Source organism: Procambarus clarkii, chromosome 4 (genome assembly GCF_040958095.1).
Source record: "Procambarus clarkii isolate CNS0578487 chromosome 4, FALCON_Pclarkii_2.0, whole genome shotgun sequence".
NCBI classification, from domain to species: domain Eukaryota; kingdom Metazoa; phylum Arthropoda; class Malacostraca; order Decapoda; family Cambaridae; genus Procambarus; species Procambarus clarkii.
In genome coordinates this window covers 18,625,353-18,643,570 of record NC_091153.1, presented here as the reverse complement: position 1 = coordinate 18,643,570, position 18,218 = coordinate 18,625,353, and the positions used below count along the sequence as shown (strand labels likewise).

The window sequence follows — 18,218 nt, the reverse complement described above, 5'->3', positions numbered from 1 at the left end:
AAGGAAGGACTGGTCATGTTTAAAAGCAAGGCAGGGTTAGGCTAGGCAAGACTAGGTAAGGGTATACTGGGATAGGCTTGGCTACGGTAGGATAGGAAGAGGTAAACTAGGATAAGCAAGGTTGTGCAAGCACTATGCCTAGCTAGAATGAACTATGCTAAGATGGTTTAAGCTGGGCTAGGTTAGGATAAGCTAGGCCATGCAGGGCCCCGGTTGACCAGTGGAGTCTAATGGTCTAACCTTCTAGCTAGTTTGCTGACCTAAGAGTGTAAATGCCTAGCCCCAATCTTAAATACTAAATACCTGGATAACACAGGTGGCCTGTTGTTGTGTTGATTTAGGGGTGACGACGATCGTGGGATCGGATGCGCCCCACACGTGGCCTGCACCATGCTTTCTAAGGTGTCCATCTCATAACAAAAACAAATCTGTGCATTCATACACAAACAGAGACCCTCCCCCCCCTCCGTGGTTATTCGAATACTTGGAATTCTTTTACTTAAAATAATAACAATTAGATTAATAATAATTAACATAATTTTTACTCAAGATTCACAAAAATCATTAATACTATTTTAAAAGAAAATTTAAGACATCTAAAAACAGATATACAGCCTTTGTGTGATATTTATTTCAACATTATATATTGATAGAATGTTGTAATTATTATTTTTAAATATTAGGTAGTTGCCAGCTACGTATATCGCATATAAACGTGTTAAACGAATAATGTTAAATAGCTATATACATAACAGTAAAATAATGACACCTACAATTAATGATAACTAGAAAATAGTAAATGGTAATTCCATCTGAACGAAAACTTAATACCAAATTTCTTAGATTTTTTCGTAATATAAAGATTGACAGTAAGATATCTTATTCATTATGGAGTAATTAACATCAAAACAATCTTTATTTTCATTTCAGAACATATATCAGAGCATACTAGTGACTCATACATTTAAAATAGTGTAATTTTTAAACAATTCGGTTGTAAACTCGTAGAACCGCCTACCCGCCGAATACAACATAAGAAATGGTATACAATTCATTATTTTAAATTCCATATATAATCACTAATAATTTTCGGCAGCTATCGATGTTCTCCATAGGTAAATTCCTGTACTCTAACAAGATGCTACTTGCTGTTTAGCTGTTTAAATTCTTGGAAAATCGTAATGACCAGCGACATAAAATATAACAATGAAATAGCTGGTAACTGTTGGTGAACGAAAAATTAATTTCCCAATTGATTAGATGTTTTCCTAAATATAAAGATCGACCTGAAGGAATTTTATGAATTATGGACTAATTAAGCAAAAAAAAAATTGGTAATTTTAATTGAAGAACAGATACCAGAGAATAGTTAGTGAGTACATTTATATTGTATAATAGGAGAAAGCCCCTGGTAGCCGCGAATTAAAATAACCACCTACATTAATTGATAACTAGGAAATAGTATCTGGAAACTTTTTCTGAACGAAAACACAATACCAATTTGTTTAGATGTTTTTCTTAATTAATATAAAGATCAACAGTAAGGAATCTTATTCATTATGGACAAATTAACAAAAAAAAAAAAACATAATTTTCATTGAGGACCATATATTAGAGCTTTCTTAGTCACTTATACATTAAAAGTATTGTGTATTTTGAACCATTGGGGTTGTAAACAAACAGAACGGCCTACCCGAAAAGTCGTAACATAAAAAGTTGTATATATTTGCTAATTTATTATTTGATAAATGATTATTATTAATTTACGACGACTATAGAGGTTTCCCATTAGTTAAATTACTGTAGTCTGACTAAATGCTACTACAAAACCTATATAAATCCTGGGAAAGTCACAATGACCAGCGACATTAAAGCATAGAAGGTTAAATAGTAACAGGCAACTGTCGGGGAACGAAAAATTCGTTTCCAAATTTATTAGATGTTTTCCTAAATATAAAGATCGATAGGCTGGAATTTTCTGGATTATGGCCTAATTAAGGCAAAAATATATATATTCTTACTTGAAGAACAAATATCAGAGCATAGTCAGTGAGTTATAGAATAATAAGAGGGTGGTATTTCATTGTATAAGAAGAGATAGTCCATGGAAGTGATAATAGAAGTAGTTTTACACAAAATAACGTCCAAAAACAGCCGTAGAGTCAAACGGCAAATGTTAACGTTCTCTTTAAGAGGACAGGTTGCAGATTTAGGCTTTACAGGAGAAGGGTTCAGGGGAGAAGGTGAAGTAGCTGGTCGGGTCTGGAAAACATGATTTTTTAGGAGTATGATTAATTTTAGCATTATAATGATTAATTGGTGCTCTAAAAGGCACTTTAGTAAGTAATTCATACTCATCATCTAGCTTGGCTAGTTTCATAAGATCAGTGGTTTGTTTATTTTCTGCCATAAACAAAGCAAATTTCTCTTGTAGACGTCCCAATACTTCCTCAGTTACTATGAGGTCTCTCAAAGTCTCAAATTGTAATATTAAGTGCTTTAACCCATCTGTCAAAGTGATTTAATTTTTCCTTTACAAAGTCAGAAATAGTCTGGTCATGTGCTCTTTTTAAACTCCTGAATTTTTGTCTATGTGCCTCTGGGATCTGTTGGTATGCATTCAAGATACTCTGTTGAACAAATTTAAAATCGAAAGAATTCTCAGCAGGCAAAGATGCAAATACCTTCGTGAGCTTTACCCTTAAATTGTCCTTGTAAAATGGCAACACATTGATCTACAGGCCAGTTCATGCTGACTGCTAATTTCTTAAAATGCAAGAAAAATATTTCTGGATCTTCTTCATTAAACTTAGGTAAATCTACATGTTTACTGTACTTGGAAGAACTATTTGTACTCTCTGGATTATTACTAGTGTTATTTAGCCCTGTTGCAATTCTCTGCTGTTCTAACCTGTTATTATTTTCAGACATGCTCTGCTGAATTTCTAATTGTTTAGTCTACTGCTCGGTTTGTTTAGTTTGTTGCTCTGCTATTCGTAACTGAGCCTCCAACTCAAGGTGTTTTTGCTGGTTCTGCAACTCCAACCTCTGCTTGTCTGCTTCCAGCCTAGTCATTTCAAATTAAGTCTCCATCTCCAACTTTAAGATTGCCACCTTGTCACTTGACTCTTCCTCTAACTTTCCTAAACACTCCTCGTCAAGTCTCTCCTCCACCAAGTGTGTGACAATAACTCTTAACACTTGAGCCTTCGTCATTTTACTGGAAACTGCTAGGTTCAATTTATCAGCCAGCAATAACAAACCAGACTTCCTCAAGTCTTTAATTTTACCAAAATTTGCCTGCTCTAACAGCACAGCAACCTGATCCTCCATGGTTGGGTCAATTATCACAACTTAGCACTTGAAACAACACTGAAAATTATGCTTGGCCCCTGGCACAAGCTGAACACTTACCTCAAAACGTGAAGCATTGAGAAGTTTTCACAGCAGTTCAAAACGACAGAAATTTTCCCAGGCTTGATTAGGTGTCACTAGATAATCACAGAGTACCTAGGAAGGCATTTGCTATTAATAATTAGCACTGTCATTTTGTACAAACATTACAGGGAATTAATCTTTCAGATCCCGGACAGTGGCCCTCATTTTGTTACGACCCTCGATCTCTGGGTATGGTTCCTCTGTTGCAGTTGGTAATATATAATAATATACAGCCTTGCCTCAGTAAATGTCTAGGGGAAATAATGCAACTGATACTAACAGAGCTATATACTTTTAGATAGGGGTAACAAAGAAATATACAAATAACATACATGGAAAAATGCAGGTAGCCAGAAATTCTTACACCATTAATTAATCTTACAATAGCACTGTATAACATAAATCACTTCATATCAATACAAATGAATAGATGGGTAATCTCATAATAGTCTAACCAGAAAATCAGCCTTGTAACCTAAGAAATAAAACAAAGATCCACCAACTTAACTCAAACATGTCTCCTCTCGACCACGCTTCTGGCAAAATCCTGGCTTGCCAGGGAGGCGTCCCACCAACATATCAACTAAGCCTCCACATAAACTATTGTGAAAATTCTGCTAACAAAATGTAGTACTAATAACCATTAATTCCGTAATCTTGAGAGTATACAATACTGTTATAATAATCACCTGAATTTATTACACTCAATAACAGGAAATAATCAAGGTTGAAATATAAACACTGGCTTGACAACAAGTTCCCACACTGGCCACATCCGAATATGGTCATCCCCCTACACGGAAGAACACACTCCCTTCAACAGGAATTAACTTGCAAAAGCCTCATACCAAAGCCAATATAATGCAACTCAGGCGCACTACAGCATGCTACAATGTATATCATACAATAGTCTATAATCATACAACTGGATACTATACTAATTATAGAACAAGACAATAAAGTAATATAAGCATCAAGAGTAATGTTAGAATCATAGTAAGATTTGTAACATGGTGGTGGTGGTGGTGAGTGTGAGACGGCGGTGGTGGTAATGAGAGAGAGACAGTGGTGGTGGTGATGAGTGTGAGATGGTGGTGGTGGTGAGAGACAGTGGTGGCGGTGGTGGTGAGTGAGAGACAGTGGCGGTGGTGGTGGTGAGTGAGAGACAGTGGCGGTGGTGGTGGTGAGTGAGAGACACTGGTGGTGGTGAGAGAGACAGTGGCGGTGGTGGTGGTGAGTGAGAGACACTGGTGGTGGTGAGAGAGACAGTGGCGGTGGAGGTGGTGAATGAGAGACACTGGTGGTGGTGAGAGAGACAGTGGCGGTGGAGGTGGTGAGTGAGAGACACTGGTGGTGGAGGTAGTGAATGAGAGACAGTGGTGGTGGTGGTGTAGTCATCTTACCAAACAGAGGAGGCTGTGAAAGGACCTGCTGGGAGTGTAGATGGAGCCAGACTGCGCAGGACACTATGACCTTTGGCCAGAGTCCGCTCTGGGTATCCGCTGCCGATTTTATGTATTGATTTATATTAGTTTAAATCACAATATAAGCTATTTATAGCAAGATAATCACTTTAAATTGTGTTATATCTTTTTTCCTTGCTTTTTAAGTAGTAATTTATGAACTTATGTTACATGAACATAAGATAATTAAGCCAAAACATGGATTTCAAATAGAATGACGGTTAGACAGCATATCCTGCGACATCACTAAGCCTACTGTGTTTAGTGTTTACTGCCACTACCACCAATCACACTACCACCACCCACACTACCACCACGCACACTATCACCACCCACACTACCACCACGCACACTATCACCACCCACACTATCACCACACACACTATCACTACCCATACTACCACCACACACACTACCACCACCCACACTATCACCACCCACACTATCACCACACACACTATCACTACCCATACTACCACCACACACACTACCACCACCCACACTATCACCACCCACACTATCACCACCCACACTATCACCACACACACTATCACTACCCATACTACCACCACACACACTACCACCACCCACACTAGCACCACCCCGACACTACCACCACCCACACTACCAACACCCACACTACCACCACCATCACTACCAACACCAACACTACCAACACCCACACTACCACCGCCAACACTACCACCACCCACACTATCACCACCCACACTATCACCACCCACACTACCACCACCCACACTACCACCACCCATACTACCACCACCCACACTACCACCACCCACACTACCACCGCCCACACTACCACCACCCATACTACCACCACCCACACTACCACCACACACACTACCACCACCCACACTATCACAACCAATACTACCACCACCCACAATACCACCACTCACACTATCACCACCCACACTACCACCACCCACACTACCACGACCCACACTATCACCACCCACACTACCACGACCCACACTATCACCACCCACACTACCACCACCCACTCTACCACGACCCACACTACCACCACCCACAAAATCACCACCCCACACTGCCACCACCCACACTATCACCACCAACACTACCACCACCCACACTATCACCACCAACACTACCACCACCCACACTATCACCACCCACACTACCACCACTCACACTACCACCACCCACTCTACCACGACCCACACTACCACCACCCACAAAATCACCACCCACACTATCACCACCCCACACTGACACCACCCACACTATCACCACCAACACTACCACCACCCACACTATCACCACCCACACTACCACCTCCCACACTACCACCATCCACAATACCACCACTCCATGGGATAACTGGGATCTATCAATTGATTTTGTAAATGCGCCCAAGAAAGATAAAGATAGTGTGCACTCTACATTATTAAAACAGTTAACACTGAAAAGCATCACTGAGAGTACTCAGAGTATGGGTAACGATGTGTATCAGTGCTATACCGACAGCTCTGTAAAAGAAGGTGGACGATGTACCGGATGTGCATGTAATATATTTCAACAATCTTCTGTCATACATACAGCAATGAAGTGCGTCAATGACTGGGCAAGTACAACTCAAACCGAACTTTGCAGGCATATACCTTGCCACTGAATTTTTAAAAGACAAAGGCAGTGGACTTATATACTGTGAGTCGCAGAGTGCACTCCTGGCATTGAACACTCATAGTAGTGACACCCAAAAAATAGTCAGTGATATTCGAATGAATGTTTTAGCTGCTAAAGAAAACAGATTTCAAATTAAATTCCTATGGATACCATCACATGTTGGCATCTGAAGGCATGACACTCTTGATATGCTTGCAAAGACAGCCTGCAGAAAACCAATGGTAGAAATTTATATGGGTATTTCATTAGCAGTGACAAAGAGAATACTTAAACAAATATCTAATGAAAATCTCATCGACCTAACAAATTCACAAAGACCTGAAAGTTGTAGCATTAAATATTATGATAGATATCGTGAGGAGACATTCACATATGGGACTAATAGAACAAGAACCCGGCAATGTGATGTTATAGTGGCCATACTACGCCTGGGATATAGACGTATCTGCCAGCTTTCTCAAAACCCAAATGTCGAGTACACAATGTGTCAACTTTGTGAAAGAGAAAACATGCACTCTCTTGAACATTATATTGTAGAAAGCTCCATATTGACTGACTTTCGCCCTCCTGGGCTAAGGTATGCTGAATTGTGTAATTACTATATGAGTACTGGAACACTTGATGATATATTGGACTTGTACCCATGATTAACCATGTAATGTATCAATTTTACAATGTATGTATGTATGTGTTGTAACTATATAACCTGAGCTTGTAAAAGCACCTTAATCACCTTCAGTGATTAAGTGCTTAATTGCACACTAGTTTCCTCTATCAGCTATCTCACCCTGTCAGAGTAAAAGAGACAAATGTATGTGAATGTATGTGTGTGTGTATAAATGTATATGTACGTATATGTGTGTGTGCGTATGTATATGTATGTGTATGAAGTATTTATGGAAGCTGATCAGAATTACATTTCACCTTTGTAAATGCGCATTAATGACACTATGTAAAAGACACATCGAACACTTTATGTAGGGCATACGTAAATCTCAGTATCTATGTATTTACGTATGTAGGTTAGCTAAGCATTTTAAAAGCACAGAATCATCTTCTGTGGTTGATTGTTCAATAAACCCCTGAACTATATGTTTAACACATCTCTAACCCTGTCCATGGAGGACAGAAGAAAATGTATATATGCTGGTTAGCATTGTAAATGTGTGGCCACGTCTGTGGTAGAAAATAATAATAATAATAAAAAATATCACCACCCACACTATCACTACCCCACACTGCCACTACCCACACTACCACCACAAACACTACCACCACAAACACTTCCACCACCCACACTACCACCACCCAAACTACCATCACCCACACTATCACCACCCACACTATCACCACCCACACTAGCACCACCCACACTACCACCACCCACACTATCAACACCCACACTATCACTGCCCACACTACCAAAACCCACACTACTACCACCCACACTACCAACACCGACACCACTACCACCCACACTATCACCACTCACACTACCAACACCCACACTGCCACCACCCACTCTACCATCACCCACACTATCACCACTCACACTACCAACACCCACACTGCCACCACCCACTCTACCACCACCCACACTAACACCACTCACACTACCAACACCCACACTGCCACCACCCACTCTACCACCACCCACACTATCACCACCCACACTACCAACACCCACACTATCACCGGCCACACTACCAACACCCACACTACCACCACCACCCACAATACCACCACCCACACTACCACCACCTATAATACCACCACCCACACTACCACCACCCTCACGACCATCACCCACACTACCTCCTACACTATCACAACCAACAATACCACCACCCACACTACCACCACCCACTCTATCACCACCCACTCTATCACCTCAAACACCACCACCACCCACACTTTTTTTTTTTTTTTTTTTTTTTTAGATATATACAAGAGTTGTTACATTCTTGTACAGCCACTAGTACGCGTAGCGTTTCGGGAAGGTCCCTGGAATACGATCCCCTGCCGCGAAGAATCGTTTTTTCATCCAAGTACACATTTTACTGTTGCGTTAAACAGAGGCGACAGTTAAGAATTTGCGCCTAGTAAATCCTCCCCGGCCAGGATACGAACCCATGACATAGCGCTCGCAGAACGCCAGGCGAGTGTCTTACCACTACACCACGGAGACTGTACTTTCACCATAAACACTACTTCTACCATCACTACCACCACGTACGCTATCACCCCCCACACTACCACCACCCACACTACCACCACCCACACTACCACCACCAACACTACCACCACCCACACTACCACACTCACATTACCACCACCCACACTACCACAACCTACATTATCACCACCCACATTATCACCACCCACACAATCACCACACACACTACCACCACCCACACTATCACCACAACCCATTCTCACACAAGACAGCGCATATATGACTTAATGCTTAAAGTCAATATGTCGAATGTGATTTAGTACATATGTGATATATTCCCAGTTACCTTTTTTCCCAAGGCCCAAACTCTTCCTCACGTACCAATTTACGTCTCATAGTACTCGTCCATTAACGTAGATAGCAGAATAGTCGTGAATGGTTCAATTATAATGAAAACTGTAGTTTTCAGGTCCCACATGGGTTGTGAAATTTACCTTCTATTGTCCATGCTCTTAGAATATTACAGATCAGCTACATCCTATTGAAGGCTCGTAGTTTTGTTTTGAGAAATATTAGTTGTTCTTAGTAAATTATAATAAGCACTATAAATTATTACATAGAATAACAGTGCTTCACCAATCAATATTATGTACCACAGTTTGTGCTTTAAAAATCTTTAAAGAATGTTTTGTAGGAACGCTAACAGAAAACGATGTTATGTTGGAATGTTTATGGGGTAAACTACTGCAAACAGGATAGTATGGTGTCTATTATACCAACTATAGGATGGGTATAGGGTCCACTACCACCTGTTAGGTGGGTAAGGGGTCCAATACCACCCGCAGGATGGGTATGGGGGGGTCACATCCACTCACAGGATGGGAATGGGGATCACTTCCACCCACAGGAAGGGTATGGGGTCCAATACCATCCACTGGATGTGTATGGCATCCACTAAAACCGACAGGATGGGTATGGGGCTCACAACCACCCACAGGATGGGTATGGGGTCCAATACCACCCATAGGATGAGTATGGCGTCCACTATCACCCACAGGATGGGTATGGGGCTCCAACCACCCACAGAATAAGTATGGGGTCCAATAACACCCACTGGATGTGTATGGCGTCCATTGCCGCCCACAGGATGAGTATAGGGTCCAGTATCGCCCACAGGATTAGTATATAGGGTCCACTGCCGCCCACAGGGTCGGTAGGGGGTCCACTACCGCGCACAGGGTTGGTAGGGGGTCAACTGCCGCCCACAGGGTCGGTATGGGATCCACTGCCACCCACAGGGTTGGTATGGGGTTCACTAACGCCCACAGAGTCTGTAGGCCGTCCACAAGGTCGGTAGGGGTCCACTACCGCCCACAGGGTTGGTAGGGGAGTCCACTGCCGCCCACAGGGTCGGTAGGGGGTCCACTACCGTCCACAGGGTCGGTATGGGATCCACAGGGTCGGTAGGGGGGTCCCACTACCGCCCACAGGGTTGGTAGGGCGTCCACTGCCGCCCACAGGGTCGGCAGGGGGTCCACTACCACCCACAGGGTCGCTATGAAGTCAACTACCGCCCATAGTGTTATTATGGGGTCCACTACCCCTCATAGTGTCGGTATAGGGGTCGATTACTACCCACAGGGTGTGTCTGGGGTCTATTTTTTTCTGAATAGCAGAGGTGGCAATACGGCTTTTCCAATCTCATTTGTTGTTCAATGTAAAATATTTGTTGCTCGACTTGCAACAATTTATATATATATATATATATATATATATATATATATATATATATATATATATATATATATATATATATATATATATATATATATATATATACATATATATATATATATATATATATGTACATATATATATATATATATATATATATATATATATATATATATATATATATATATGCGAACAAGCCTGAATGGTCCCCAGGACATATGCAACTGAAAACTCACACCCCAGAAGTGACTCGAACCCATACTCCCAGAAGCAACGCAACTGGTATGTACAAGACGCCTTAATCCACTTGACCATCACGACCGGAGAAAATGAGGTGATAGCCGAGGCTATTAGATATATATATATATATATATATATATATATATATATATATATATATATATATATATATATACATATATATATATATATATATACATATATATATATATACATATATATATATATATATATATATATATATATATATATATATATACATATATATATATATACATATATATATATATATATATATATATATATTTATATATATATATATACATATATATATATATATATATATATATATATACATATATATATATATATATATATATATATATATATATATATATATATATATATATATATATATATATATATATATATATATATATATATATACATATTGGTGTATACTAGCAGCAGGTTTTCTTTCAAACATGTTTCATTGAATATGACCGCATATTCTGTATTTATTATTTTCTGGTTTAGGGCTTCTATCCCTCTAACTATTTTCTTAGCATCAGGGCTTAATTGAAATAGGAGTTCTCCAAAACTCATTTTCGTACTTTTAAGGTGAAGAAAAGAAGTGATTTACTATAGAGTGTATTACACTCGTGCAAATTATACGTCGTGCAAATTATACAAATACATTATTATACAAATTATACGTCGTGCAAATTATACAAATAAGTGTAATACACTCTATAGTAAATCACTTCTTTTCTTCACCTTAAAAGTACGAAAATGAGTTTTGGAGAACTCCTATTTCAATTAAGCCCTGATGCTAAGAAAATAGTTAGAGGGATAGAAGCCCTAAACCAGAAAATAATAAATACAGAATATGCGGTCATATTCAATGAAACATATATACATATATATATATATACATCTATATATATATATATATATATATATATATATATATATATATATATATATATATATATATATATTTATGTATATATATTTATATATATATATATATATATATATATATATATATATATATATATATATATATATATATATATATATATATATATATATATATATATATATAACCAATTTTAAATTCTTGAAAAATATATAACTACATAGTGAATGCAAGTCAATGTATATTTATTTATTTATTTATATACAAGAAGATACATTGGGTTAGAGAGAATACATAGCATAGTATTTGCAATCTTGTAAAGCCACTAGTACGCGCAGCGTTTCGGGCAGGTCGTTAATCTAACAGATAATTTTAAGTAGGTAAATTCTAGCAGAATTAATAAAATGATAACAGATACATTGCAAGAAAAAATTGAGATGAGAGAGAATAGTAAGTATATTAAAGCACATTGGTTTATTAAAGCTCTGGTTGATTACATTGACAACTTGATTGGTAATTTAAACAAGATTAACAGACACCGTACAGCAGATTGATAGCACATATAAGAAGACAGCAATGATCACAATGGTAAAGATGTTCGGATTGGGTATATAAAGATAGGGAGATTGGGAAGCAATAGATACAGTGCAATTTTAAAGCAACAAGGTAAAAAAAACTATGCTGATGAGATTAGGTACTTTTTAGTTTTGTTTTTGAATGACGCAAAAATTGGACAGCTTTTCAATTCATTAGGGAGTGAGTTCCACAGACTGGGTCCGTTTATTTGCATAGAGTGTTTACACAGATTATGTTTGACTCTGGGATATCAAAGAGATATTTATTTCTGTGGTGGTAATGGGTCCTAATACATCTGTGCAGGGAAAGTTTCAGAGCAGGATTTGCGTTTAAGAACAGGGTTTTGTAAATGTAATTGACACAAGAAAATTTGTGGAGTGAGATTATGTTTAGCATGTTAAGGGAGATAAACAAGGGGGCTAAGTGTTGTTTGAAAGCAGAATTTGTTATTATTCTGATAGAAGATTTTTGCTGGGTGATGATGGACTTGAGGTGGTGTGCAGTGGTTGAACCCGATGCACAAATACCATAATTAAGATAGGGATAGATTAGTGCACAATATAGAGAGATGAGAGCAGAGTTAAGTACATAATATCTGACTTTGGAGAGTATCCCACCTGTTTTAGAGACTCTTGTTATGTGTTGTATGTGGGTGCTGAAGTTGAGTCTCTTTTCTAGGTATAGGCCAAGAAACTTTCCATCATTTTTATTGCTAATGTTTACATTATCTATCTGAAGATGAATAGCATTTGTAAATTTGCTTCCAAATAAAATGTAGTAGGTCTTTTCTATATTAAGTGTTAGTTTATTGGTTGACATCCATAAGTGGACTTTTTTTTAGTTCATTATTAACAACATCATTTAGTGTATGTGGGTTGGGGTTAGAGTAGATGAGGGTTGTGTCATCAGCAAACAATAATAGGTTTCAGAATGTTAGAGACATTAGGCAGATCATTGATGTATATAAGAAATAGGAGAGGTCCCAAGATGCTGCCCTGTGGCTCTCCAACAGTTATTGGTAGAGTGGGAGAGGTTATATTATTGATGGTTACACATTGGAGGGTTCCAAGGGGTTGTCATAGCCAGGGGGTGGTAATGGGGGACGAGCTCCCATGACCTATAAAATGCTCCTATACGGCATGCGTCTCAAATAGCCTCTGACAACCAAGTCCAACTCCTGGCCTGCACGGGTGGCTTAGTCTAAGTCCGGCGGAACTGCTTTTACCGACAGGAGAAGGGGCGAGGGCGTGCCTCTGGCGCCTTAAAACCAGCTGCTCCGGGTAGATGGGACTCGATAGCCTGGGAAGGCAGCCCATCTAGGGGAAGGAAAACCCTGATTTTAAACCTCCGCTGCCTTGCGGCCATACCCTTGTTTTTGGGAAGGCTTCAGGAGTCAACCTCGAGGAAAAATCCGGAGTTGGAGCCCCTAAGGCAGTTCGTTGTTGACGTCGACCTCGTTCTGGCAGCTCCTGCGACGTTGCTGGAACCATGCGTATTGGCATTTGCCTCTCTATTGGATAATTTCAGCAACGTGGAGAGGGGGGACCTGCTGCATGGGTAACAGCTTCTCCTCCATATCTACCTACCCAGGCTTTGCGCCCTGGAGAGGACACTCCAGCTTCGCCTCACAGCGTCGAACCAACACGGGAAGCGACAGTCTACCGGTTTTAAGTCTTCTGCTCGATTGGCGAAGAGTGTGACGCCAGGGGTTGCTTCCGACGGTGGGAGGGGTCATCGCGCCCCACTGGGCAGCTACCGCCCGCCTCAAGCTGGGCAAACCCCAGCCAATAAGGTGTTGCCTCGCCACGGTCCGTTAACCTCACTGGGTGCGTGGGGTTTAGGGTGAAAACTGACAAGCGGCCCGACAACTTTGCACCAAGCAATACCAAACCAAAGAAGAAAATATCAACTGCCCTAAAGCTGGGCACATGGAACGTCAGGACACTGACACCAGGTTTCTCTGACGACCTGCAAGAAATCAATGACGCCCGAAAAACAGCAATCATCGATAGGGAGCTGAGCAAGCTGCAGATGGATATTGTTGCTCTCCAAGAGACCAGGCTCCCAGGATCAGGATCTGTGAGAGAGAGGACCTTCTCTTTCTTCTGGCAAGGAAAACCTCCAGATGAGACCAGAGAACATGGTGTGGGATTTGCCGTCAGGAATGCACTGTTGGGACACATTATGCCACCGATGGGGGAAACCGAACGAATTCTGTCTCTGCAACTGTACTCCCAAACAGGACCAGTCAATGTAATTAGTGCATATGCACCAACCCTGACTTCTCCAGCAGAGGCAAAGGAAAAATTCTACGATGACCTCAACAGAGTCATAGCGAGAATCCCTGTAAAGGAGCCACTGTTCATCCTCGGCGACTTCAACGCCAGAGTGGGTGCCGAGCACAACATTTGGCCCACTTGCCTGGGTCAATTCGGCATAGGAAGGATGAATGAGAACGGGCAACGTCTGCTAGAACTCTGCTGCCTTCCTGGTCTTTGTGTCACCAGCACGTTCTTCGGCACAAAGCCTCAACACCGAGTATCTTGGAGACACCCCAGATCCAAGCACTGGCACCAGCTTGACCTGATTCTTACCAGGCGTGCAAGTCTACCCAGCGTCAAGATTACGCGTAGCTACCAGAGTGCTGTCTGTGACACCGACCACTCCCTGGTATGTAGCAGGGTCAAGATGCAACCAAAGAAGATTCATCACTCGAAAAAGGCGGGCAGACCTCGCATCGACACCACCAAGACCCGCAACCAGGACAAGGTGGAAGATTTTGCACACGTGCTCGAGGAAGCTCTTCCTGGCCCAGCTGGGGTCACTGCCTGTAAAAGATGGGAGCACTTCAGAGACGCTGTGTTCAACGCTGCCATTTCCACCTTTGGCAAGAAGACCAGCAGGTCGGCAGACTGGTTCGAGGCTCACTCGGAAGAGATGACACCTGTAATCGAAGAGAAGAGAAACGCCTTGGCAGCCTACAAAGCCTGCCCAAGTCGGCGCAACTTACAGATCCTTCGGGCCGTCCGCTGCAAAGTGCAGCAGAGCGCCAGGCGATGTGCCAACAACTATTGGCTCCAGCTCTGCTCCCAGATACAGACTGCAGCGGATACAGGCAATGTAAGGGGAATGTATGACGGCATCAAGCAGGCCCTCGGCCCAATCCAGAAGAAGACCGCTCCTCTGAAATCTGCCACTGGCGAGGTGATTCAGGACCAGACACTGCAGCTGAAGCGCTGGGTCGAGCACTACTCTGAGCTATACGCCAGGGACAATGTGGTCACCGAAGATGCCCTGAGCGCCATTGAGTGTCTGCCTGTGTTAATGGAGCTCGACAGTGAACCGACCCTGGAAGAACTCAGCGATGCCCTAGACTCCCTTGCTTCTGGTAAAGCTCCTGGCAAAGATGGCATTCCTGCTGAGACCTTGAAGTGCTGCAGAGGTAGCCTGCTCATGGAGCTGCACGAAATTCTCTGCCTCTGCTGGGAAGAAGGAGAGGTGCCACAGGACATGAGGGATGCCAACATCGTCACACTGTATAAGAATAAAGGTGACAGGGGCGACTGCAACAACTACCGTGGAATCTCCCTCCTCAGTATTGTCGGAAAGCTGTTTGCTCGAGTCGCATTGAAGAGGCTCCAAGTACTTGCAGAGAGAGTTTATCCAGAATCACAATGTGGATTCAGAGCTGGCAGGTCCACCATCGACATGGTCTTTTCCCTCAGACAACTGCAGGAGAAATGCAGGGAACAGAAGCAGCCACTCTTTGTAGCCTTCATAGACCTGACGAAGGCCTTCGACCTCGTCAGCAGGGATGGCCTGTTCAAGATCCTCCCCAAGATCGGATGCCCACCCAGGCTCCTCAGCATCATCAGATCTTTCCATGAGAACATGAGGGGCACCGTGGTCTTTGATGGCCTAACATCAGGCGCCTTTGACATCCGAAGTGGAGTAAAGCAGGGCTGCGTACTGGCTCCAACCCTATTCGGGATTTTCTTCGCAGTTATGCTGCGGCACGCCTTCGGATCTGTCACGGAAGGCATTTACCTCCGGACTAGGTCGGATGGGAAGCTCTTTAACCTCGCCAGGCTGAGAGCCAAGACAAAGGTTCGGCTGAGGTGTCTGCGCGACTTCCTCTTTGCCGACGACGCAGCAGTCACTGCCCACTCAGCTGAAGACCTCCAACGGCTCATAACCCGCTTCAGCGAGGCCTCTCAGGCTTTCGGACTCACCATCAGTCTGAAGAAAACACAAGTCATGAGACAAGGAGTGGACTCCCCACCTGACATCGGCATCTCTGATTCCAAACTGGAAGTTGTTCACGACTTCGTGTACCTGGGCTCCACAATCTCTGACTCCCTCTCTCTTGATACGGAGCTAAACAAACGCATCGGTAAGGCATCTGCTGCCATGTCCAAACTGACAAAGAGAGTGTGGGCCAACAATAGGCTAACTGAGTATACTAAGATTCAGGTTTACAGATCCTGTGTCCTGAGCACTCTCCTTTATGGCAGTGAGTCTTGGACACTCCGCGCCCGTCAGGAAAGACGGCTGAATGCCTACCACATGCGCTGCCTTCGACACATCTTGGACATCACCTGGCAGGACAAGGTGACAAACAACAACGTCTTGGGGAGAGCAAGAATCACCAGCATGTACACAATGCTGAAACAGAGACGAATGCCCTGGCTCGGGCACGTTGTGCGAATGGGCGACGGCAGGATCCCCAAGGATCTCCTGTATGGAGAGCTGAGGCAGGGAAAGCGTCCAGTAGGCAAGCCCCAGCTACGGTACAAAGACGTATGCAAAAGGGACCTGAAAGCCATGGACGTCGATCTTGCTATATGGGAGACACTGGCTACAGACCGTTCAGCCTGGAGGCAGTCTGTTCAACGAGGTCTCTCCAAGTTCGAGGAGTCACTTGCCAAGGAATCGGAGGCAAAGAGACAGAGAAGGAAAGCCGGTAACCAGGAAGACAGACCAGAATCGGACTTCGTTTGTGCTCGGTGTGGGATGGACTGCCACTCTCGGATTGGCCTCATCAGTCACACCAGACGCTGCACCAGGATTGACAACTAGGGCGCAACTCCATAGTCTCCCGAGACTGAAGGATGCCTACTACACATTGGAGTCTGTCACTAAGATAGGATTGGATATAGTCCAGTGCATGGCCTCGGATTACATAATGATGGACTGTTTCGAACCATAATGGAAACAGACCCAACTATGGGATGGGTTAGCCCAAGTATCGCGTTTCCAGAAGGGTCGCCCATGTTGGAAAAGACGAACGCCGAAAGAATATTGTTGAAAACATCTTTATGACTTATTAAACCAAAATTATTTATTAGTCAGAAGAAAGACAAAAACGCGATCTATATGTAAAACCTCTACCAGACAAATATTTTAAGTAAAACTGAAGATATTTGTAGTTTTATAAAAAAAGTTTTCATCGCTCGTCGAGTTCAAAAACAGCAGCATTCATCTCAGAACCATGCCTATTTCACACAGATTCCTTAATAAACGTAAGAGTTTTATATGTCACAAGAAAGATATAAATATAAGCTGTATTCTAAATACCTTACCATGGGCATATTTAAGTTTAAAGCGAAGATACGTGTACTTATATAATAGCCGAGTTCCGACCCCGGACAGATTGATCGACCGAGCAACTCTCTCTAAGAACAATGTTTATTTCACGTGAATTCGTTAATAAACATATATGTTTTATATGTCTCAAGAAAGGCAGACATATAAGCTTCACTTTAAACACTTTACCATAGACATATTTAAAGTTCTAATGAAGATACATGTATTTTAAAAATTACGGAACTCCCACCCCGTACAGACTGAACGACAGAGCAACTCTCTCTCAGATCAATGTTTATTTCATGTAAATTCGTTAATAAACACAAATGTTTTATATGTCTTAAGCAAGATAGAAATAAGAGCTTCATTTTAAATACATTACAATAGACATATTTATAGCTCAAGTGAA

General features: G+C 41.9%; 1 protein-coding gene across 11 annotated transcripts in view; it reads right to left on the bottom strand.

Annotated features, from left to right (window-relative positions):
- Nucleotides 1-18,218, bottom strand: part of LOC123751090 (uncharacterized) — a 270,496-nt gene that overhangs the window by 214,575 nt on the left and 37,703 nt on the right. For 3 of the 11 annotated variants that reach the window (XR_011229902.1, XR_011229904.1, XR_011229898.1), the window contains exons 2-4: nucleotides 4,842-4,940; nucleotides 3,415-3,510; nucleotides 304-428 (exon numbers count right to left, since the gene is read on the bottom strand). Coding sequence is in view for 1 of the 11 variants with exons in the window: in XM_069333102.1 (XP_069189203.1) it covers nucleotides 3,415-3,431 (17 nt within the window). In the remaining 10 variants the exon portion in view is untranslated. The remainder of the gene's footprint in view (nucleotides 1-303; nucleotides 429-3,414; nucleotides 3,511-4,841; nucleotides 4,941-18,218) is intronic. The other 8 variants (XR_011229897.1, XR_011229899.1, XM_069333102.1 and 5 more) reach the window with 3 other exon arrangements.